The 25,019-nt window shown below is 31.8% G+C and overlaps 5 protein-coding genes across 5 annotated transcripts; 4 read left to right on the top strand and 1 right to left on the bottom strand.

The window, feature by feature from the left end:
- The first annotated feature begins 12,783 nt into the window (after nt 1-12,783).
- Nucleotides 12,784-13,167, top strand: Tsp_05799 (hypothetical protein). The gene has a single exon (XM_003380043.1). The coding sequence runs from the start codon at nt 12,784-12,786 to the stop codon at nt 13,165-13,167; it is 384 nt and encodes a 127-aa protein (XP_003380091.1).
- A 2,011-nt stretch (nt 13,168-15,178) lies between these two features.
- On the top strand, nt 15,179-16,118 carry Tsp_05800 (protein OPI10-like protein). Its single transcript, XM_003380042.1, has 4 exons — nt 15,179-15,208; nt 15,412-15,541; nt 15,592-15,702; nt 15,790-16,118. The coding sequence occupies exons 1-4, from the start codon at nt 15,179-15,181 to the stop codon at nt 16,116-16,118; spliced, it is 600 nt and encodes a 199-aa protein (XP_003380090.1).
- A 1,215-nt stretch (nt 16,119-17,333) lies between these two features.
- Tsp_05801 (putative type II DNA modification methyltransferase) lies at nt 17,334-18,700 on the top strand. Its single transcript, XM_003380041.1, has 9 exons — nt 17,334-17,385; nt 17,498-17,607; nt 17,657-17,733; nt 17,790-17,861; nt 17,912-18,023; nt 18,078-18,188; nt 18,241-18,413; nt 18,464-18,596; nt 18,644-18,700. Exons 1-9 carry the CDS (start codon nt 17,334-17,336, stop codon nt 18,698-18,700), a joined length of 897 nt encoding a protein of 298 aa, XP_003380089.1.
- Nucleotides 18,701-18,857: 157 nt separating this feature from the next.
- On the bottom strand, nt 18,858-21,521 carry Tsp_05802 (Ufm1-specific protease 2). The gene is made up of 7 exons (XM_003380040.1): nt 21,489-21,521; nt 21,275-21,437; nt 20,837-20,989; nt 20,093-20,250; nt 19,400-19,618; nt 19,239-19,341; nt 18,858-19,087 (listed from the first exon to the last, which is right to left on the bottom strand). Exons 1-7 carry the CDS (start codon nt 21,519-21,521, stop codon nt 18,858-18,860), a joined length of 1,059 nt encoding a protein of 352 aa, XP_003380088.1.
- An 873-nt stretch (nt 21,522-22,394) lies between these two features.
- On the top strand, nt 22,395-24,287 carry Tsp_05803 (hypothetical protein). Its single transcript, XM_003380039.1, has 5 exons — nt 22,395-22,490; nt 22,698-22,748; nt 23,113-23,240; nt 23,342-23,438; nt 24,207-24,287. The coding sequence occupies exons 1-5, from the start codon at nt 22,395-22,397 to the stop codon at nt 24,285-24,287; spliced, it is 453 nt and encodes a 150-aa protein (XP_003380087.1).
- The last annotated feature ends 732 nt before the right edge of the window (nt 24,288-25,019 follow it).

The following is a 25,019-nucleotide window of genomic DNA, read 5'->3' as shown; positions in this document are numbered from 1 at the left end:
ACAAGCCATTTCGTCGATAATGAATCAATGTGTTGAACATGAGATTCGCAGCGAAGGGGATGATTTTGTCGACAAAAAATTAAGAAGAAGAAAGATATAGTAATGAGCATTGGTAGAAACTGATTATAAAATGCCATAATGAGAATGATCACTCACAGTTTCTTTTTCGTAAGAAAATGAGGAGAAGTATGTAATTTCTAAAATAAATGGTCGTAGAGAAGAACATAATACTATAAGATGGCAAGAGATCACAAGGCAAAAAAATACGAAAGCAGGAAAAAGCTTTGAATATAGAGAGAAAAAGAAAATGCTCGAACAAAATAGGTCGTCGTATCGGAAATTAAGAACACTGTTTTCCAAATGTTAAGTCAATCAGCGTTGAACGCTTTTAATCACGATACAAACTGTGAGGTTAATAAGTCGGCCTATCTGTCAATGGACTCCTGAATATTCTGGCAGACCACGGAACATCAGCACAAAGTGTGGTACAAAGAAAAATGGACCGGACCACAGAAAAATGGAAGAGAACAGACGGCCCCGACAGACGTGTGCTCTCTCGCCTAGGCGCTAACGCGAATCGAACAAGCCGGCCGACTAGTCAAATCGACCACCACCGGTAAGACAAAAAAAACCACAAAGAAAATGCAAATTTACAGACAAAAAAACAGTAAAATGCAAAAAAGTGTCAACAACACTGCTACTGCTAAGTGTTAGCTGAAAATCCGAATGAAATGTCAGAGCTGAAAGGAAAAACAGAGCGGCGACAGCAATCACCAGAGCTACTAATGCTTTTCCATTCGTTGTCTGATGGTTAAAAAGAGGAGGAGAAGGATCGCTGGCTAGCCAGCCAGCCGGCCAACCAGCCAACAATAGCGTGTTCGCTTAGCTCGACGGAAATCAATTTTCTACTTGGCCACGCGACCGCAAACGATCAAAAACAACACACAGCAACGGTTCTGTTGTAAACTGTTGTGAACGTTGCTTATTTGCTATTGAATTTGATCACAAATAAACAAATAAAAATTAAAACAATACATTAAATAATAATCATATCATTCATTAACTGCCCTATCAACAGAAAGTGATATTTGAAAGACAACGAACAGCCAACGCGATTGGCACGTTTGAAACAGACAAGCGTTGTTGCCACAAGAGATGCGATCGACAAAACTGGTTTTCATACAACACTTTGTCCGTCCGCTTGTTATCACGCTATTTTTAAAAAGCAATTGTTCAAATTTGACCGTTGTTGAAAATTTGAAAATTCACTCCATTCATATATAATTAATTTTCTAATTAATTATTCGTACAATAATTTGAAAATACTTTTTTTTGGGTGGCTAATGTTTTTGGTAGATTCGACCAAACAACAAATTTAAACATTAAACTAAAGAAGATCCCACCGCCAAGTTGCAATGGAACAAGCGCGTAGTGAAAATGACGTCATTTTCGTCATTACCGCCCACGCGATTAATCTCAACTCTGTGGGATCAGACGAACACGTACATCAATCTCTACCTTCGTCTCTGCCTCTGCCCCACCCACCCATCCATCCACCTACTTATCTACCTACTCAAACACACTAAGCCAGCCATCAGCAACCGAGTTGTAGTCGATACACAATCTGCTTATTAAAATACACAACAATGTTCAAAATTGCTTGTAACAAAATATATCTACCAGATAACAACAATATATGAAATGCAGAGAAAACGAAAGAAAAAAAATATATATCTTACAAACGTGAAAGACTGTAGTGCAGATGGATCCACCCACTGGACACGAACGACACTGTGGCAAATGAAAGTATGCAAATTTTTCCTTATCACAAAATATGCTAGAGAAGAGAATTTGCTACAAATTGAATGTGTTCACTGAATGCTGGGAAAATTAGTACACAGTATGATTTGAGTATATTTATAGATACAATATATTAAATTATGTTAATAAAAAAGAAGAAACACTTCATTAAACTATACATACATACAAGTAGGAAGGGGGGGGGGTATAATTTCGATGATATAAATATTCTACGAATTCTTGTGATCGCACAATTGTAGCGCAAAGTTGTCAACAACTAACTGTCAATAGCTTACTTTCAAGTCTCCCTTTCTTTGGTCGACAATCGAACAGCAACAACGGTGATAAAAATTAGCAAAATTAAAAAAAGCTAATGAGAATAATTCGTCCAACTTTCTTTGCCAATTTGCAAAAAGCGTCGACTCTGCATATACATATCTCTACATATATAGGAATTATCTATATAATATGCAAAACTGACGGACCGACCGACAGCTTTGGTCTCTGTGTGTGCGTGTGTTGCTGTTTACACACTACTGCTGCCATGTACTGTTTGTTTGCTTTTCAGGTTCTTCGGCCGTTCGCTTCGACAATGTCTCGCACATGGACCACAGTATGCCGGTTTGAAAAATTTTCTACCCTCCTCCGATCCTTCCCTTTTCTCCAGTTTAGCTTATTTTCTCAATAATTATTCCCCAACGTACGGCTCAAATCCACAAAGTGGAATTTGAATAAATGTGTGCCCAGTGAACTGTTTGCTCATTTGCATAATTGAAATGCAAATCCGAGCCCGAAATAACGAGTCGACGCTTTATCACCAAACAATCGACCAAGTTCAACATATTTATATATAACAATTTAATTTGAACCAAATTAAATTTATTCGAAAAGATAAAAGTGAATATTTTTCCCGATCAAACAAAGAAAAACAATTCGAACCTGAACCTGAGTATCACTTTGTTGCTTAGGGAGTTTTTATTTTTCTTTCATTTGCATATTTTCTGCCAGAGAAGAAGAAGAAGAAGAAGAAACAACAAAACACCGCGATGTTGCAATTTTCCGTTTTCGTTCAATTTAGATTTTTGAAAAAGAAAAGTCAACAAGTTAAAATAAAAATTGTGCATTGAAAAAAGATGAAGAAGTTGAAGAAGAATGAATAAATGAATGAATGAATATTCTCCTCTCGACAAATTATTCAAGTAAACAAACAAACAAACAAGTAAACAAGTGAATGAGTGAAAATTGTCGCGGGACAAGCCGGAGAATGTTGGAAGAAAAAGTGTCATGCCGTTCCAGTCGCGACAGTCGGCGGTGCTGACCTGACGACACCTTTTCCAATAAAACTACTACTACTGTTTATCAATCGATGCTCGAAAACGGCACCGGTGGAAAAATTCACTGAGGGGAAAATTACTTGCTGCTCATCACATCCCGACCATCAGTTTTAATTATTTTGAAAATGAAAATTAATAATATTTTAAATATTTATTTAAATAAAAAGGTCGATTAGTCGGTCGTATTTTAAAAAAGAAAAAGATTTTTGTGCCAATTTAAGGCCACACCTGAAAAATTGTTTTTAATAATTTTCCGCCTGTCCCCAGTACTACGAGAACGATCAATTCACAATTGTAAAACTGAAAAACTGCACCGACAATGTTGGCCATCGAATGCACAAATCAATCCACTCTAGACGAGCGAGAAGTTTTTCTTTCGTCTTGATTTTTTTCAATTTGAATAATTTTTCCTTGCTATAATTCTATACAACTTATTCTATTCAACTGCAGCATCAAAAGAAAACAACAATAATAATAATTTCTAATTAAAAAAAATTATACTAATAATTCTACATCAAAAAAAAACTGCTAAAACTACACAACGGCAGCGACAGCAGAACAATTGAAAATTCAATTACATCATTTCGGTGTACCGAAGGTGATAATAAAATGTTCAGATTGCGGGCAAAAGTTGATTTATTGATTGAAACTTATCAACCTGCTGCTCCACACAGACAACAGATGAATAGAGATAGCATCATCATCATCAACAACAACAACAACAAGCAGCAGCAATTGTTCGGCATTTTCTCGACCAATCAACAAACGAAGAGGAAAAATAAAATATAAACATATCATTTAATTAATTTATTCATTTAAATATATCTGTAATTTTTTTTAAAAACAAAACATTATTAACCAAAACAAATAACTGAGAAAATAAAATCAATCTTTAACAAAGATAAAGCCATGCTTCAGCTTCATACACCTCCACCACAACGAGTGATTTAATTCAAAAATTTTCATTTGCAATTAATTCATTCGTTCATTTTCAATTATCAGTAGTAAAAAAAAAGAAGAGCAGCAAATCAACCGCAACAACAAAGTTGAAAAATATTTCCAATACTACTGACATGCTATTTTTTTTCTATTATTTCATCAACTTTGCTAATAAATAATAATAAAAGCAATATAAGAAAAACTTTGAATATTATTTTCATCCAATTCAAACAAAATCTACACACATACACACAAACACAAACACATCATGCACCGTTGATAAGTGTTGTGAACATATTATTACACCAAATTGTTGAAAATATTCCTTCGTCACTAGTATGAATAAGGACAAATATATTTATTTTTTTTTAAATTAATCCTTCTCAACTTTTCAGTTGAAAAGAAAAAAAACAACAACAACTACAGTATACAGAACAGAGATATGCATGTATGAGAATGAGAATGATGATGCTGTTTGGAGGAATGTTGTGTTTGCTTGAGCTTTAAATCAATTTTTTGCATACTTGGACGTTTCGAGAAGAAAATTTCCACCATACTACTGCTGCTAGTTACTACGTAAGCAAAGTGAAAATCGAAACTTTTCTTTTTTCAAAGAGAAAAAACACAACAACATACCAACCAAATCGACCAACGTCAAAACTATGGGGTTTGGTTAAATAGATGTTCAATTTTTCCAATTCATAATGGAAAAAATGGATTTTATCCATTAAAATAATAATAATAATAATAATAATAATAGGTTGATCACTTACGAATAAAATTATTTTGCATTTCTTTTTTTTTGCTAGTGAAATTGAACCAGACAGACAGACAGACAGATGAGAAAGAGAATGAATATGTTCAGTCAGTTGAGCTATATGGTGAAATGCCACGTGTGAAAAGTGTTGAAAAAAAAAGAATTCAAAAATTTTTCAAAGCACAACCAACAACTATTGACAAAATTCATCCAATCGTTGTTCTGTTGTGTCAGCAAAAAAAATTTTATAACAACAACAAATGATTCACAAATAAAAGTACCAAAATATGGCTAACTAGCTGAAGCTAACTAAAATAAAACAAACCTCACCCCCTCTGAAAAATAAAATAATTTCTATTCCTGTCGAATAATCAAAATAAAAATAAAAACATTTCTATAGAATAATTAGATAATAATTTAATAATGAAAAATAAGATTACAAGCAGATGTGTGTAGAGCGGATTGAAAGTCGTCGTTTTTCCCACAGCAGACAATGAAATGTCGCTTCTGGACACAATAAGAAGCAAAGCAATAATTTCCTTGTTCTATTACACTGCTGCTACTGCTGTTCTGCGAAGTTGAATGATGATAATGATAAACCAGAACGTGCGTTTGACACAAGTTGAACTACTTAAAACACACACGGTGTGCAAAAATCGAATCAACCTTTACCATACATTAGCCATCAAATGTATCTCTCTCCCTCTGTATGTTATGTATTCATCATTATATCCTTCAAATAACACCTTACCCCAACCCGTTTATACAAACTTATAATATGGATATGAGCCATTTAAATAATATGATCATAATCGGAGAATTGAGCAAATTTTCCTATTTTCAGCTACACAACAAAAGAGAATATTCAAGAAACAAACAAAGAAAAACATGAAAATTACAAATCTCGAAAATCAACAGAAATGGAGATATTAATTTTCCAAACGACAAGAACAACAATTATTATTATTATTGACGTACCTTTTTTTCAGGAAGATAACAAATAGATGCGTTTCTCTTAATTATGATTAGCCAAAAATGTTCACTGATTGTCGTTTAAACGGGCCAACGGGCAAAAGTCGGCCAAGAGCACTGTTTGTTTTATCGAGCAGCAGCGGTAGCAGTAATAGTAATAGCACTGAAGTGGCAGTTGTCGGCAAAAAATCTGCAAAAAGTTTATCAGTATTTTTTTTTAAATTTGTCTTACTATTATCTCATTCCTCTTAATCCTCTACTACTACTATTACTACTACCTTTCTCTACCCTTGTAAAAATTCAATTCAATTTTCAAAATTCCCGCTTCAATTGCAAAATAAAAAGCCTCTTCTTTCTATACACGTGATATTATTGTACAATTGAAAACTGATACGACAACTTGTAAATTGCAATTTTATTGTCTTTCAATTAAAACTTAATATTCTAACTGACACACACACACACGACGATGATGATAAAAATGATTTATTACCTTTTTTGTTCATAACATTTAATTTAATTAAATAATATTTTATTTAAAAAATTACTCACAATAGAATAAAAATTGAACGTATAAAATATTCCAAATACGCCTAGTTTTATCGAAGAAATACAATTAAAAAATGAAATACAAGTCGACCTGGACATTCAGAGCGCAACTCATCAAAGTAGAACTGACATGTATGTATGCATGTGGAAGAAAAGTTGTGAACAATTTTATTTTTAATATATTTATTTGATTGAATCAAAATTATTAAATTTGCAATTACACAAAAAAAAATATATATATACACATCACTGGCAATAAGAACAAATACACACATAAAATAGATAGTGTTTAAAGTAGAAGCAGTTTTGTAAAGAAAAAAAAAACTTAACCATAGCATGATTTCAATTTGGTAGACAATTTTAAAGTTGCAAAAAGTGTACAGTATAGCTAACAAAGTAGGGCTAGAGAACAAGTGAAAAATTATTACAAGCCTAGAATTTAAAAATCTGACCAGTATGTGTCGTCGTATTTTCATTCTCTCTCTCTCTCAATTCACTCAGTTGCTGCTTCTGCTCTCTCTCTCTCTGTAGATGGAAATTTAAAGTTCTAGTTTGACTTGATTGTAAAAGCAACGGGGACGCCTGGTGGCAAAACGGACCACAACGGCTGGAACAAGAGGTGCAAAACTGCTTACAACATTAATCTATCAAATAATATTCTCATTTCTGAAAAAGTTTTTATTATAATAAATAAAATACTTCTCACTCTTTCATTCACGTCGTCATCACTGATTCTGATCATTCACCCATCAACAATAATTACCAACCTCCTCTCATCCTCGAACAACCAACCTCTCAGGATAATTTCTGTTACATACATACATACATACATCTGGCTCCATGATCAAAATGGAAGATAAAAATAGCACATCGGATCAACTAACATACAGGGTCATGGTCATGGTCGACAAAACCAACTGATCGTACAAAAATACAAAATCACTGCTCAAATCGAAATATTCTCACATCAACTTGCACATAATTAACAGACAATAAACAACAGCCTGAAATTATTCCCACTACTCTTCACTGTTATCAATTGTAGAAAAGTAAAGTAATTTCTACATCCGAAGAAAAAAAATTTTTTTTTTTCAAGAAAAATACAATTTCTTACACAGACAACCTTTCAAAAACCAGACGATCTATCTGCTATTAACGTGTTGGCACTTTTTTTTTCATTCCCATACGCATAATACAGAAAACTGTTGAAAAATAATTCCATCGAACACAAACACAGACATACGACTGCAAGCAAGACAGACTGTACAAAAAAGTCAAGCTACATTATCAAACTTATACAAATGCTAAACAAAGCAGAGTAAATAATGCATTGTTGTTGTTGTTGTTGTTTTTTAATGTTGAAAAATGAAAACAACCTACATTTAGAAACTGGACAATTTTGAAAATTAAATGATTAATTGAAAGTAGAAAATAAAGTGAATCAAAATCAGATCGTGTGCTCTTTTTATACATACATACAGACATCCGTATATCGATATTCATAGGGGAGAAAGAGAGATTCAATTTAATAAGAAAACAAAACCAGCTTATACAACAAAACAAATAACGCTGACAACGACAATTTTACAAGTAGCTAACATCATATTAATTTAAATAAAAATACATATCGTTATTAAAAAAATAGAATTAACAAAAAAAATTATAAAATTTGCAACCCGATCTGTTATTCTTTGCTCTCAGTGTGGTGTGTTGTTCGGTTCAGTTCAGTTCAGTTTGGTTGGCTCCTATTGAAAATTTGGCCGTATTGTTGACGAACAAGTTCCAAAAGTGTACGTCAGAGCAAACTGATCATTTCAAGCGCATTGACTCTCACTAGTTCAAGTTTTGCACTTGTAAAATTGTAATATGTAATTTACCCTGTATGCAAATATTCACACAAATTATTTTAAAAATTTGAAGAGGAAAAAACAAACAAACAAACAAACAAACAAGCTCCACATTTGAAAATCATCACCAATTAATTAAATAACTGTTTGCAAAAAAGTCAAAATCTTTTCAACTTGGAAATCAATTTGATATAGGTGCTTTGACCAGCAAACAACCCAACAGACAGATTCTCAGGCTTAAAGAACATTGTTTGATCTTTAACACAGCAAATGTGAGACAGACCCATTTTACGCTTCCCTTATTCTACATAATTGATTACCAGGTCAGTATTCATATTATACTCTTTTTTACAGACTTTCAAAATATATGCAACTTAGAAGAGAAAACAACAATATACATACATGTAAGCAGCTATGCAGTGTTGAAAATGTTGTATCATTATTCTTGCTTTGTCTTTTCAAGATTGTAAATTACAATGTGAATAATAAAATAAAAATTAACTAATGACGAAGATCGATCGGTGCAAAATATGTGTTGAAAAGAATTTGCAAAGCTATTTTTCTTAATTTCTTATCATGGTAAAATCAGTGGAAATTGATTAATTAAAATAATTTCGATCAAACATTCGCACATAAGCACACCAATAATTTCAACCGAAATATTCAAACAGCTTGCTTAATATCACTGTAGCTAACAACAACAAAAGTAAACACATGAAACATTTTCCAAAATGTCATCTACATTTTATACATATGACTATCTACATATAGGCACGTGCAAAAACATAAAACTGAGCGCAATATACAAAAGAAGAAAGTACAACGAATTTGAGAACAAAAAAATATATATATATACACAAAGAAAGCATCGCCAACTTCAGATACTGCTTCATCGCTTCAACAAATGTAAAGCAAAAAAGACAGTGTGCTCACAGTTCGAATCAAAGAAAAGATACATTTGCACTGTTTCAAATCATAAATGATAATGATGATGAAAATTTTCAATCATCACTGAAGAAAACAACGAACAAAATATACAAAAATGAAAGTACAACTACATCCGCTTCGAGTTAACTAAAAATAGACACACAAATTTTCATCAAATCAACGCGCCATCTACAATGTTGTCCGTTTTCTCTTCTCTCCTTTCCGTCAGAATGTTTCAAAATAGCTTTAAAAGTGTGATTGAAAATTTTTAAAAAATTTCAAAATAAAAAAAAATAAGAACAAATCAATCGAATGAAAAACCGAATTTATAAGTAATTTTCATTTATGATGTCGACCATAATTCATGTTGAACAACACAGTTGAACTTAATTATCATCGAATTTCAGTCGGTAATAAAATTAGCATAAAGTTTTTTTTGATCCTCCTTGACCGACATGACATACAAAAATTGACGAGAAAAAAGTAATACAGAACCTGCACATCAGTAAATGAGCATTCAATTTGTATAAAAAAAAACCTTCACGTTCGATGTTGTGATTTAATTTTTGAAAGAAAAAAAATATATATAGGTTGAATAAATTATTATTAATAAGAAAGTGTAAAAACTAGAGAAATTTCGAACGTAACGATTGAATGAATAAAATAGAAAAAAAACGTACCAAATTTCGTTCACATGCAACAAAGAAACATTTGCATATCTTTTTTTTGTTCACAAACAAACAACAGGCAGTGTGTATGTGTTGAAAAAATTCGAATTGTCAGAGTTTAGTGATAATTTTTGAAAAAAATTCCACCGAGGGAGAAGAAGAGGAAAAAAAAAGGCGGAAAACAACAACACGAACGAATTGATCATTTTTGCAAAATGAAATATTAGTTAGCTCGTCGGCTTGGTTAGCTTGTTAGCTAGCTAACTGGCTGGCTAGATGGAGAAGAGAGAAACGACGTTGCAAAGCCGACAAGCAAGCACCTGTCAGAAGCTGTTCCATCAAGCGATAGAGAAAGAGAAAAAGAGATGCTAAAAAGCGGCTCCCGAACAGCACAGAGCCAAATCCGCCCAGCTTGGTGGGCATCGATCTAGCCGAAGAAGTGAAACAAACGAAACAGTGAATTTAGCTGACAATTATTCCTCACATGCTAACAACATAAATAAATAAATAAGAGAAAAAAAACAATAACAACAATTCAACAACCATTATTAAATGCAAGCTCTATTTTTGATCACTTTCAAATGAGGCAAATAAATTTCAAATTTTCTAACAAAAACGCGTAAAATCAAGTGCACAATTTATAAAACACCTATATTTTATGCTTTTGAAACAAAACAAACCATAATAATAATAATAATAATAAAAGAGTAAATAAATTTCTTTTTACTCATTTTTGTAGAAATATAACAACGGCTACAGTAACCATTTCAAATATAAATACAATCATATTATTCTTATCTTACCAAAAGAAGAAGCGAAAAAGTAAAATAAAATTTGAATAATAATCCCTTCCGTCGTCACGTGCTAAACAACAAACAAACAAACAAACATACAAGTGAAAAGAAAGCTAAACGCAAAAAAGCTAAGCCAACAAAAGCCTAAACGAGCAGAGCAGCACACTGATTGCAGATCCAAATCGGATAAATACACACACTGAAAACAAAGTTCTGAAATTATAAAATGACTGCTGACATATTAACAGCTGGCAAGCCGGCGTCAGCCAATCCAAGCACAACAACAAAGCAAGCGCCGGACAGATGGAAAAAATTGATGACGCATTTTATAATAACCAGTTCAAGGTGACATGCAATGGCAAAATATTTGAACCTGTTGCCATTGGAAAGAAACATCTCCTCTTCTCAAAGGGAAAAATTTTAATATTTCTTATTTATCAAATCATAATTTCCATTCTGCTTATAATGTAATAGATATATATATATTTCATACCAATAGAATTCTGTGAAGATGACAATAAAAAAGAAACTTTGAAAAGCAAAAATAACCTAAACCTATAAGCAGCTCATATTATTAATATTAATATTCTTATTGGGCAATGGGCAAAGGTGGGGATTGTTGTTGTTGCTGCCGGAAATGGTGCTGAAATTAACACACAACTGTCATGGTCACGATGACTCTTCTTCTCCCTTTCACTCATTCAATTGTCCGTTTAGGATAAACAGAAGCGGATCAATAGCATGCCATTAGCTTTTAACGATCATCAACAACAACAACAACAAAATTTACATTTAAAGCCACAGTAATAATCTATTCAAACAAAAATTAACGCCTACCGTTTTGTTATAGAAAACAACAAGTCACCACCATAATCATAATCAAAAATAATTCGTGAACAAAATCATATCAAAAAACAAATATTAAAATTTAATTACAAAACAATTTTTATTTTTAAATTTTATTCCTATAATCATTGTTGACGAAGAAAATAAAATCAAAAAATTATATTTTGTGTTATTCGACAAAATTATGATTAAAAATTGACGTACCAGACCAATGTTCGCAGTTTACGGCCGATGCTATACTTAATTGATTAAAGACGAAGCCGTTTACACAACCGTTAAATCAATTTCAAACCGACGACTGAGTACATTTAACCAATAAAGGCAAGAAACTATTATTACTATTATTATTATTATCATTATTCAACGTATCACTTGTTTGATATATGAAAACTGAAATTCATAAATTTGAAAAAAAATAAAACAACAACATGATCATAATTAATAAATAAACTAACATATAAAATTCATCCTTGCCACAGAGACATAATCCTTCAAGTCAAATTAATGAGTATTTATTTCTCAAAAAATCTTTTCACTCGATCTGATAGCTTTCTTATGAGACAATTTTATTGCACACACATCAAATTAAAAAAATATTCTCTCTATCTTTCTCTTTGTCTTATTGAAATATTTTTACTCTGCTTTCCTAATGATACAAATACAACGTGTTGATTCAAAGTCATAATTCATTTTAATAAAATTACAACCCCCCCTCCCACACACATACCTACATGTACATATATCTGTCTATCTATATGTATATTCATTTAGTTAAAATCAACTTTTTCACAATCAATAATAACAGGAAGCTAAATTAAATGGTAGATTGAAAAGCGATTTATAATACGTAATAGTGAGCATCAGTTTTCGTATTTCCCTGGACAGCAAAAGCAGAGAAAAATTAACCAACGCACCAAGTTGACCAGACAGACAATATATATGTGATTTTATGAATAAATAAAAACAAATATTTCCAATCTTGGCACGAAACCAAGCGTAAACACAATGCTACTACGCTGGTCGAGTTGAAGAGAAACTGTCATTTTTCACCTGCACTACCGTACCCTTGGAATGATTTTTTTTAATTTAATTTTTTATTTTCAATATTATATATATATATATATATATATATATATATATATATATATATATATATAAGTTTCAATATTTTAAAGTGAAAAAGTTTTAAATTTAAACTAAAACTAAAACTAAAAACGTTTAAATTTAAACTAAAGCTAAAACTAAAAACGTTTAAATTTAAACTAAACCGACTAGTATAAAAAGAGCGAATTCCAGTTCAAATTTCCATTTCTATCGTTTTCGTTTGTCGGTGGTACAAACTTACACACGATGGAAGACTGGAGAATTCTCGATTTTGACAATGTCGACTTGATGCTGTGGCTGGTCGTGTTGGCAATTTTCCTGCACATGGCCAGATACCTGTTGGACCATTGGGAGACCTCCCGAGAAAAAGAGGAACTCATCCAATTCTTGAATGAAACTCACTACAACATGGAACAAGTTGAACGAATTGTGGAACACCAGCAATCGATGGATAATAAAGATTACATCGGAGAGCCGTACCTCTTCTACAATCCAGATAAAGACGTTTTCACTTTGCAAATAGACTTCAACAATCTATCCGAAGACAACTGTATAAAGGTATGCTTGGCCATTTGGAATGCTCTGGTGAACATAGATAGTGAGGATGAATCCGAAGAATCCGACGAGTAGTAGTCTTCCTACTTCGTCTCATATTTACTGATCTTAGATTTATTCTAAGTATTCAATTATCATAATATAATTTATCTGTCTGTCAGTCTGTCTGTATGTCTGTATGTCTGGTCAAATTCCTTATATATGATACAATTTATTTTTCTTATTTTGTTCATGATTTAAAAAATAAATATTCACCACTTATTATAATTGCCTGCTGCTATTGACAATATTGGCAATATATCACAGGTAGAAAATTTCTACCTGGCTCGACGTGGTTCCAATTGTCATTCATTCGAACACTGTTATTGTAATAAATAACACGACGAAAGCCAACTGACATCTTCTATCTGTGTACTAACTAACCACCTAACTAATAAACAAATAAATAAACACTTGAACACTTCCATAGCAACTGTTTTCTTGCTTTTTCATAGAGAATAATTTTAGCTTGATAATGTTGGAATAATAATAAAAACAAAAATAACATCAACGACACTGATCAATTCGAGATTGCATATCTCTGCTATTCGGCAATGACAAAAATCTCACATCACTTCACTGTTGACATCTTAATCCACTTGACGAACAAAAGTACAAATAGCTTACATTGACACATAAATCAAACAATTTATTTGATATGCTAATTTTTTTTCATTCGTTGCCAAAATACCCAAACTTACCAATTTGTCACCCGAAACAGTCAAAATCTACTACACTAAGCTTGCCCATCAGCTCCACAAGAATCTTTGAAAAGGAAAATCCCATTCTCAAAGCAAATATGGAATAAATTAATGAATTCACTGATGATAATTTTTGAACCTCACGATAATAAAATGGTTAATTTGAACAAATGATACAGTATGAAAGACAATTTGTTGAACAAACAAAAAAGCGCGTGAAAAATATTCGCCATCTTATTATTGTAATTGCAACAGATGAAATTTTGAACGCGTGAAAAAGTATCAAACACCGAAATGAACACTTACCAAAGACTTCAAAGACAAATTTGACCGACGAGACGTTGAAGAAGCATTCCACCTGCAGTCACGAAGCTAAAAAAATAAGCAAAAAATTCTTTTGTAAAAATTGATATAATAAAAAAAATTTTTTCATACTACAACAAAGAAAACAAATAAAAGCCATAAAAAACACACACAATTCAACAGGAAATGATTACGCCTGTTAAAAGCAGGCACGAAAAGTGCGTTCTGCTTGGTAAAAAAAATTTCAAACCCTGCTCGCAGATATATATGCTTGAATATATGTATATATATATATATATATATATCAAAGAGAGATTTTTATTAAGGAAAAAAAGAAAAAGCAGCGGCTGCAAATAGAAAGCGCCAGACGACTTCCGACAAAGCTAACACAACACACGCGCGTCATTGGAAACGATCTGCAATTCACTGGCTTGTTGGCTACATCGTTGTGACAGCTGTTCAAAAATGCAAGCAAAACAATCATCAGTTAACAGATATAAAGCTGGTATGAAAAAGCAGGAAAAAAACATTAGAAACTTCACTACTGCGAATGTTGACAACTATTTTATTAACAAACAAACATCTTTGATAATAGTGAACACAGTTTTGATATTCATTATCATTCTTCATGCTGAACATATTATATACTGAATACAAAAACATGGAAAATGAATATGAGAACAATTTTTTATTTCATTGAACTTTTTGAATATCAATGGCAAATTATCCTTCTCACAATCTACAATTTTAAACGTATCTCTTCAACGCTCTCTAATAACTCTGATAGGATACTGAATTTCATTCTAATCAAAAATAAACTGTGAAAAAGAAATAATTCAATTCACCATGCTCAATCACTTCACTTTGCACTATGCAAAATACACAGTTCAATTCTTCAATTGATGTTATTAATATTTCATATTTGAAACGTTCAACATTTTATGAAAAACAATTTGAAGAATTGAATTTATAAATAGTCAATTGTACTTGCAAGTTACAGTAAACCTAATTCACTTTTTTTTAATTTCATTTACTCGTAAAGCATGTTCGGTGTTCTTGTACCAGGAAGAGCGGTAAGCTCATAAATATTAGAAATAAAATTTCACGTATATAAATATAAAAATAAAATGAAATTATCATGATAGAAATTCTGAACGTTAAGCATTATTATACAATAGAGTTTTCTGCAAATAAACTTCAACTGTATTGTTTCACATTATATAACCTAATTAACAGTTCTATTCCTCGAGAGTATAGCAACTGAATGTTGTTTCAGGTGCAAACCAATTTCACTCAAATTGACGACACCCATTGCGTTTTCAGTTTAGACGACGCCGAACATGTTAACCACATTATCGTTTTGCTAACAGGGCAAGTAGCATTTCCACAAGGCTATGGTGGAGCTGGTAGAAACTTTCAAAAGGTGCTAATTCAAATTCTTAACATGTGCTTTTAGTATATCTGTGCTATCCTTCCTCTGATGGACAACAAGCTTGGCTATACCTAGGCTTTGTAAGCAATGAAAAACCGAGCGCTATTTTTAGAGTGACAAAGCTGAAGTCAATGAGTAAGATAATGATAACAATTTTTAAAATTTATCCACTATTTACAATTAGTATGAATTTCTGAAGAAGGCAAGTATTATTTTTTTCAGTAGTTCCACAAACAAACGTACCTGGTGGTTTTGTGGGTTTTAACAAGTCAAGTACTGTGGTTCAGCTTGGTATATCGGTGGAACCGCTTACATCAATCACTTCATTGACGCCGGTGGGTGATCTGGATCCACCGATAACAGACAACTTTGTGCAATTCACCCAAAACATGCTTCAGAGTTTTTTCAACTATGCTTTGTCATTTTCGGCTAATAAAGCAGACATCGTAAACAAAGCTGACGGGCCGTATGTTCCGGTGAACGTTGTACAAGGCTGGTACGAACAATTTTCACGGAGACTGGCGGCGGATCCAAATTTCTGGAAAAATTAATTGCAGGCAAAATTGTAGACAGTATAATTGATTCTTCATTTACATTTCGCTAATCTCATTATCATTAAACAGTTACTCTAATTTGTTCTGTCTGACACTTTATAACATGCTGTCTTGGATTTCCTTATACAATAGTCAACGTCAAAGTCAGTTCAAAATAAAAAATGGGTTTTTGACAACCTTTGAAAATTGCATATACTTTTTCTTTAAATGTATCATATTCTGGCCTAATTGTAATAATAGTCATTATTATAATTAAAAAACTGGATACTCAATTCAAAAAATCAATCATTTAATTGAAAACCATAAGAACGACTTCGATAATAAAATAGGCAAAACAGTATAAAATTGAGCAATAAAACATCATATATCAGACGAAAAATCTTATAAAATATCAAATTGCTTACTGATATCGCATGCGGTAGCGTATAGAGCATCTGTTGCTGGCTTTCATTCGTACTTAAAAAACTTGAACGCAAAATCATCCTGTCTGAAAGAAGGAGGTAACTTATGCAGCATTCAAATATGAAAATTCTTATTTTATGGATAATCAAGTAAAATTGTTTACATTAGTCATGATTTTGAATCAAATAAATGAAAATACTGAGTAAAAACTTCTGTAACAATTTGCCAAGCATTTCATTACTTATTTATACGATATCAGGTTTATAAAACTACTTTCAAGGATTTCTATTTTTTAAGCGGGAAACATTACTGTAGCGAACTGGCGGGAATGCAGAAATAAACCTACTTTTGTACAGTAATTGAAAAGTAGGAGTTTTATTTTTTTGGTTTATATTTAATATTTTACACATACTACGATTATGTAGGGGTCATCGAATTTTGAAAATCAGCCAATGGCAGGTAATGCTTCATTTCTGCATTTACATTGCTGAGTGTAGCTTTCATGTACAAAATTTCAATATGTTTCATTTTTTTTAATATTTCGTGGAATTCATTGAATGAAATTTATTAAACTTAGCAACAAATTAATTAATACCTCACTTTATAATAATTCAATAAAGTGAAAAAAACTGTTTGGAATTTGTACTTTTGTGTCATTCATTTCACAAAATATCAGACAATTAAAATATCTTCAATTGTATTTGTTTTACAGTTCAGTATGATTCATTTTACTGCTATTTTGATAATGATTGATGTTTTTTGATATATTTCAAAGACATTCATAAACAATAAAAGTAACAACTGGCAATAATGAGGAACGAACGAACACCACGAATTCTGGAATTGTTTGCTGGAATTGGGGGTTTCCGCCTTGCATTGCAATGTAAGGGAAATTTAATTTTGTCTTGAAGCATATTTTTGTTTAGACTGAAAAGTTCTGAATGTTTTGGAAACGAATTTTGCTTTCATTTCAGGTTCTAAAGTGAAATACGTTCCCGTTGGTGCGTACGACATTGATGAAACTTGCAATAGCACATATGTCGCAAATTTTGGTGGAGATATTTTCAGAAGAAGAAATATTTGTGTAAGATTTTAAAATTTGTTATTAAATTGATTAACTGGGGTATTTTCAGTCGCTGACTTGGAATGAATTAGACCAACTTCAGTCTGATTTTTGGATGCTTTCTCCTCCCTGTCAACCTTTCATGTTGTAAGAAGGTTAATGTGTTATATTTACTATATTAACGATTTTGGTAATTTGCTTAGAAGTGGAAACAGACGGGATGTGAACGATTCACGTGCAGAACCTTTTGTTCACATTATTGAAGTGTTGACGAAGTACACCTAATCTTTTAAAGTCATATATTACACAGTAGGTGAAATTTTAGAATGCAATCATTTCCAAAATATATATTGCTAGAAAATGTTCCTGGATTTATCAATTCTGTTGCTTGTACGAACCTAACCGAGACTTTAGAAATGAAAGGCTACAACAGCAAGGTGAACTGTTAATTTATATTGATCATTTTGTATATTTTCATCAGTGTAATTTAGATTTTTATACTTGATCCCTACGACTTTGGCATTCCAAATCATCGAAAACGGGCTTATTTAATTGCTGAACATGAAAGTGTAGATGATCTTGTTGCTGTTGATGCTTGTGAAGTACGGCAAACCTTACTCGTCTCATAATTGCATCCTTATCATTTCTTTATAGCAACTTTCCAATTGTCCAAAAGTGGTTTGTTCGAAGCCAATTTCCGAGTTTTTGTGCACATTACAAGAAACAGAGTTACAGAAGTACTTGGTTCCAGAACGACTTTTAATTCATAAAGATTGTATGGATATTGTCTGCAGAGATGATACTTCTTCAAATTGTTTCACCAAAGGGTAAAGCACAAGTTGGGTGTGATGCTCTTTTGTGAAAAATGTTGTTTCAGATATGGTCGCTACGTCAAAGGAACTGGATCGATTCTAAGGTGCAAAATGCAAGATGGTACTGAAAAATTGCGATTCTTTACCCCCAGTGAAATACAACGACTGATGGGTTTTCCGGAAACTTTTGGTAATAATGTTTTGAAAATTTTCTATTTTATTCAAATCTGATTTACCGGTTTAAGTTTTCCCCGCAAACATCAACATTCGCCAGCGTTATCAGTTATTGGGAAGTAGTGTAAATGTTTTTGTAGTTTCCAAATTGATTCAGGCAATTTTAAACACATTTAACAGACAATAAATGAACAATCACAATTCAAAAGTGATTATTTAATTGAAATTATTATTCATTTTTATTAATGCTGGTCGGGTAGCAAAGGAAGCAGAAGATTGTGAAAACTACCGCTGCTCCAAAAATCGACCGTTTTCCAGCCACACCAACCCTTGAAAATTAAAAACGGATGTTAGAAGATCAACCAAACAATTTGAACAAAAATAATATACTTTTTGCGTGATAGATTTCAAATCTTCTGCACCGGCATAATGAGGGTCTAAAACCAGGTATTTTGCTTCTCCCGTTTCTTCATCTATGCTAACGCCGAGAATAGTATGCGCAAGATTGCCTCCGCCTGAAATATCGTGAAAACAATTTTTAAATACATATGAATTCCACTCTTTCTATTCTGTTGAATTTGAATAAAAAATAAACAAACACTTTACATTACAAGAATAAAATGTTCAATTATATATTTACATTTTTGTTTTAAAAAATGTGCTCACCAATCATTACTGGTGTTCCTGCAGAATGAAAATGACGTCTCAATTCCTCAGCCCAATCAGTCAGTTCTTCACGACTATTCAGTGACAGCGTTCGACACGTAATCTGAAGTTATGCAAATTTCATTCCCATTTTCAATTTAAATAAAATCAAATAAACAGACGCCCAATAGATGATCAATGCAGTAGCTCAATTCCATAGATCCTATCCACTGTTTTGTGCCAACGAAACTTTTCGGCTTGTCACCAATGTCTGCAAGCGCTTGTTGAATTTGCCTATGATTTGGAACCGGCTTTTCTGTATAACCGTTCAGGATAAACCATGACCATATTGTCTGCAAGCTTCGGTACGCACAACCCCAACCACGATCGTCGAAACCGTCCTGCATATAATGATAATATTCATACAAACCATAAACAGTTGCCATATTCGATTCCTCTTAAAGTAGGATACAAAATATTGTATGATTATGTTACAATGCAGCATTTTCCCGTACTTCCTGGTGGAGTGAGCGCTTCATGTACGTTTCTCAAACGTGATTGCGGATCGTCAGAAAATACAAAGCGATTCATCCGACGAAATACGCTGCGAAATGTTGACAAATTCCACACTGCATGCAAATCATTTCTCCATTCAACTAAATTGTTATAAATTTTTGAAAGGCACGCATATTTGCTTGTTAATCAACAAAATTACGATTATCTGAATCGCTGGTGTTCCGAGGCTGGCATACGGTGATGAAAAACAGCGCTGGTGGAGGAAGCAACAAGGTGAATTCTGGTATTGGAAATTCTAAGAACTAAAAATTGAAATTCTATTAATTTACACAACAATAATGCAATTGCTAATTAATTACTTCAAAATTACAATTCTTCAACAAACACTGTTTGGCCTGTTCTAAAAGTCGAATTATAGCTATTTCAAAGTTGATGTGAATTGCATTCACTCCAACTTCTGACCGTAAACAAATCACTGGTTCTAAATTAACTGGAACTGAATAAACTTTGTAATTTCCTAAAAATATAATTTTAAACCAAATATTGATATGACAACAAAATATCCATTTACTATTTTGTGAATCAGCAATAAGCGCGAATTTGTTGTCATCACTTAAATCAGGCGTGAATAACTTGCCATGTGAAAGTTGAATAACTTTCTGAAAAATGCAGCCTATTCATTTGAAAAATACAAACTAAAAATTTTTCTTTATATTCAAATTAGGTATAGTTTCAATTAAAATAATTAAGACAAACAAACAATGTTATTCTTGACTATGAAATTTATACCGAATGAATCATGCTGTTCAATGATCGACTTTTGCCTCCATTCATATTTTCGTCCAAAGTTCGTAAATCGCCAACTGTGGAATTTGCTTTCAAACCGTTTAAAAAACCATTCTTTGATGTTGTGCCAAAAATTGATTCGCTTGGTTTATGAATGAAAACATTACTGTCTTGCTTCATATTTCTAATCAAATGATCGAATGCTTTCATCGTGCATTTTTCTACATTCACTAAAAGGTTGATATACTGCAGGAAATGCTTTATCGTAAATAAATGTTTTATCATAAAGTACTGAATTAAAAATAACAATCGCTAACCTTTACTGCTGTGTAAATCCAAAGCTATTTGAGCTTGCAACTTTAATGAACTTTTCAACGTGATGAGCTGAGATTGAATTTCTCGAGCTGTGATCCATTGAGGGATTACAGGCTCCAAATTTATGTTCATCTCAATGGACCCAGTTCTGGTTACTGCAAAAAAATTTGGCACATCAGCACTGCCAGAAGAATGCTTTGCCACCACAAAATGTTCAGCAGTTACAGGTATGAACTGTAAAACTTTTCCCAAGTCACGCGAAATAAACTAATTAAATTAATATATTACTTTTTCTCTAATAAAATGTAAATATTTTGAAATAATGGAATGACTGTCATGCAACTTTTGTTCTGCTGTCTCCAAAATGAGTATGCCCACAATATCAACACCTGAAATAAATTAAAATACACAAAAAATAAGCTATAAAAAGGATTCCTTACCTCCAACAAGACTGTTCCAAATGCTTCTCAATTCTGAATAAACATCCACTTCATTTTTAAATAACAGAGCGCGATAGATAATTACTGCATCATTAAAAGAACTGCCTAGAAGCATGCCATGTGTTGCCAATCCCCCGTGATGTTCAATGTATCGCGAAGTTTCCTAAAAAATAATCATATAACTTTATATTTCAAAAATAAACAAACATTTTACTTTAAAATAACTTTCATAGACTTTGAGCTGCATTAAATTATAACCGTTATTCTGAAAATTCGCAAAAAAATAACTTCAAATGTTTGGCGTGCAGTGTGGTATACTGTAATTTCTGCATAGTTAGGTTATTCAGAAAACATTAAGACTTGAAATAAAATCATAAAGAATTCTAAATGATTTAAATGAAAATTTATCCAATTATCAAGGAATTATCATTTATTTATGATGAAAAAGTTATGTAAACGAAACATATTTCAACGTTGTTATTTAACTGGCAGTATAGACCTCAGCAGTGGAACATGACCCATTTAAGAAATGAGAAGATTTTAAATAATTTAAAGAGTTGATATTTGGCTGTAAAATGGAAAATTCAAATCGAGATTGGTAACAATGTTTTCAAAATGGTTGACGAATGAACTGATCGATTATTCATTTTTTTACCAAAGGAAGCTTTTACATGATTAGCTGGCTTTGTGGTATTTAAAATATTTACTAAATAAACACGATGCAGTTATCATAGTTAAATTTTTCAGTAAATAATCAAAATCAATAGTTTACGTCGCGGTACTTTATTCGTTGCAAATTCGTTTATTTTCATGGCATTAAATCAACTTATTCAACATTTCTGTAGTAAAAAATAAAGTAAAATATGAAATATGATGATGGTGTTTCACTTTACAGCTTTACGGAGAATAAAATTGATTTATTTTCTCTGTAATTGGAAATAAGAAAATAATATTTGTAATTTGATGCAAAATACCATTATTTTAAATGTATTTATCTCTTTTTTATTTCAAAATATTAAATATTTGTTAATAAAATGTAATATGTACTTGCTCCTCATTTGCTTTCCGGTACCATACTGTAGTGCGGACGCCCTAGGGCTGCACGGAAGTTCACCGTAGAATGAGCGCGGTCACTGCCGGTATAAATGTTTCTTTATCAGCTTTTCGACAGACTAATGTTGTTAACGATGGCGAAGAACTGAACGAAAAGGTAGCAGTATATATGTGATTATATATATCGATGTGCATGCATGCATATATATCAGTAATCTCAAAGTGTGCATATATATATTATTTATTTATTTATTTATGCATATACAGCTCCATAGAAATATTGCTTTGTGATTTAGTGCATGCGATGAGATTTTTTTAAAAAATATTTCATAAATGGCCATATGTTTGTTTCTAGACGTTGAAATTTAAGTTAACACGAAACGTTTTAAGTTCGAATGCCACTCGTTTAAAAGCGAGATTAGTTTTTCGTTTCAGTTTTGTTAAAAATTTCTTTCAAAACTGAATCTCAGTTTCATTTATTTTGTAATTGTTGAGCATCAGTGGTTGCAATTTTGTAAATCTGTTGAGCAAGTGTATGGATTTTCTGTTCGTTATGTGTACCTTTTTCTTACATGCATTGTAGTGTTTGAACTGTTCTGTTTATCATTGCTATGCAACCATGACGTAATGCTTGTGACGCCTGAACGAATGTGGACAGACTTTGCTTTTATTATTTGTTTCTTATTTGTGTGAATTTTGATTTTCTTGCATTATTGTCATTAATTAAATTATACATGTATATATGTTTCAAAATATAGTAATGTTTGAATTATTGTGCATTTCAGCTGTTAGAAGTTCGCAATTATATCCAAAGCACGCAGAAATGTATTCGAGAATTGAACGATCGGTTTGCCGGTGATAGAAATCCGAAATCCATCTTTCTTGACGTAAGTGATTTAAAACAATCTTCCGTGTGTGCATGTATTATTTTCTCATTCGGTTATTTTTTTTCATCTCATTCAAACAGTGCATAGCGGCTTATTTGTGCTTTTGTAAAATTTTCAAATAATTCAGTTTGCTGAAAATTATGTTGCCATTGGAAAAACAGTTTCGCTTTGTTGAACATAAAGTGTTGAGTCATGCAGTGTGTGTTGTTGTGAATTTGCGCGATGTTTTTCATTTTTAAGCCGCGTCAGGCAAGTTTGCTGGTGACAAGCGGAAAACTTATTTAGGTTAAAAATTTGATGAACAAGTAGAGGCATTTTGAAAAATTTGGACTTTATTGTAGCATGTGACGTGAGATTAAAGCACTTTTTTTTCTTAATTCCACTTCAGTTATCCATTCAACTGTGAAATCTGCAAATATCATCATGATAATAAAATTGACCACAATTGAATTCATAATGTGAAGCGTCATTATTTAATAAATAAGCATGTATTCTTTAATTTACTGCTGTTTATTTTTGCATTGAAAGTTGTTTGTTTTTCAACGGTGAATTTTTTTTTATGTTTTTTTTAACTTAATTTTAATTGCATTTGGCTTTTCATGTAAAAAGAACAAAAAAACACAACAAGTACAACTTAGTATGCATTGATTTTCAGGTGATGAAAATTTTCTTTTATCATGCGGGAGAACTGTTCGAATTTTTCGTTTTTAGATAGTTGATATGAATTGAAATTGGATCGATTTTTTTAAATCAACGTTTTCATTACATTGAGTGGCAGATAATTGAATTGTGATAATTTTTCACTTTTTAAAATAATAATCTAATATTAATGTTAAAGTTTTTAAGTGTAAATTTTTATCTTCAATATTTTTTTGTAATACTTTGTTTTGCACTGTTTAGATGTGTGGTGAATTAAAAAATTATTTTATTTTGTTACAAATCAGTACTAAGAGTGAAGTATATTTTTTAAAAAGTTTGAATTTTTTTTACAGTTTACTGTATTTAGCGTAGTTTTACAAGCTGATGCTTTGAAGTTAATGATTTTGTGTTCAAAATTGGAATTTCTTCTTTAAGCACGTAACAAAAGCCATGAAGTTAATTAGAGTGCAAGCTTTTTGTGCTGTCACCAGCAAATGGAGAGTGCTATTTTAATTCAGGGCATCGCACCGTTAAGACCTGTTATATGTATTGTATTTTGGACTTTTCAACTGTTTCAGTTATTTGGTTAACGTATGTTTAATCCGTTTTTTTAGATAAACAAAATTTGTAAGGCATAAAAGGAAATTTAATGAAACTAAGCCAGACATCAATTACTAGTGTCGTATAAAAAAGCTTCAGTAAAACGTCAATTGTCATGTTTTTAAAGAATTTTTGAAGTAGCTAGCAACAAATGAAAATGTGAAACTCTTATATTTTGTCATCCGAAGAAGTTGATTGGTTGTTTTATGCTGAATTGTTTTTAAGTAAATTTCTTTATGAGGGGTTTGCTTTACCTTTTTTATTTAGAAAATGAATTGCTTTTTTATTTTATTAATTTTATAAAATTTTAATGAATACGGTAAAAAAAGAACCGTTTATTGATTTTGAAATGAGGAAATGATGAAGAATTGGAAAAGAGGGCAATTTTTCGCGGTGTTTTAATTTTTGCAACGTCTGTTGAGCACGTTGAACAGAAAAAATGATCTCTTGTTGCGGTAATATTTTTTAATTAAAGTTTTCCTGAGTTTTTCCATAGACGTTTATTTTTCTTTAATGAAAGGAAATGACATCCTCAACGATGCCAATGCATCAGATTTTAGCTATTA

The sequence above is a fragment of the Trichinella spiralis genome, assembly GCF_000181795.1.
Source record: "Trichinella spiralis strain ISS 195 chromosome Unknown Scfld2, whole genome shotgun sequence".
NCBI classification, from domain to species: Eukaryota; Metazoa; Nematoda; class Enoplea; order Trichinellida; family Trichinellidae; genus Trichinella; species Trichinella spiralis.
Note: the sequence above shows the minus strand (reverse complement) of the source record. Positions and strands in the feature narration are given on the sequence as shown.

Coding starts and splice junctions, on each gene's coding strand:
- Tsp_05801 (XM_003380041.1), top strand. CDS start 17,334: ATGAGGAACGAACGAACACCACGAATTCTGGAATTGTTTGCTGGAATT. Junction 18,189..18,240: donor TTGCTGTTGATGCTTGTGAA/GTACGGCAAACC, acceptor ATTTCTTTATAG/CAACTTTCCAATTGTCCAAA. Junction 18,414..18,463: donor TCAAATTGTTTCACCAAAGG/GTAAAGCACAAG, acceptor ATGTTGTTTCAG/ATATGGTCGCTACGTCAAAG.
- Tsp_05799 (XM_003380043.1), top strand. CDS start 12,784: ATGGAAGACTGGAGAATTCTCGATTTTGACAATGTCGACTTGATGCTG.
- Tsp_05803 (XM_003380039.1), top strand. CDS start 22,395: ATGAGCGCGGTCACTGCCGGTATAAATGTTTCTTTATCAGCTTTTCGA. Junction 22,491..22,697: donor AACTGAACGAAAAGGTAGCA/GTATATATGTGA, acceptor TTGAAATTTAAG/TTAACACGAAACGTTTTAAG. Junction 23,439..24,206: donor TTGTTGTGAATTTGCGCGAT/GTTTTTCATTTT, acceptor TTTTTTTTACAG/TTTACTGTATTTAGCGTAGT.
- Tsp_05802 (XM_003380040.1), bottom strand. CDS start 21,521: ATGCAGCTCAAAGTCTATGAAAGTTATTTTAAA. Junction 20,990..21,274: donor TTGGAACAGTCTTGTTGGAG/GTAAGGAATCCT, acceptor ATTTTTTTGCAG/TAACCAGAACTGGGTCCATT. Junction 19,088..19,238: donor AGGAACACCAGTAATGATTG/GTGAGCACATTT, acceptor ACGATATTTCAG/GCGGAGGCAATCTTGCGCAT.
- Tsp_05800 (XM_003380042.1), top strand. CDS start 15,179: ATGTTCGGTGTTCTTGTACCAGGAAGAGCG. Junction 15,542..15,591: donor ACAAGGCTATGGTGGAGCTG/GTAGAAACTTTC, acceptor ATGTGCTTTTAG/TATATCTGTGCTATCCTTCC. Junction 15,703..15,789: donor GACAAAGCTGAAGTCAATGA/GTAAGATAATGA, acceptor TATTTTTTTCAG/TAGTTCCACAAACAAACGTA.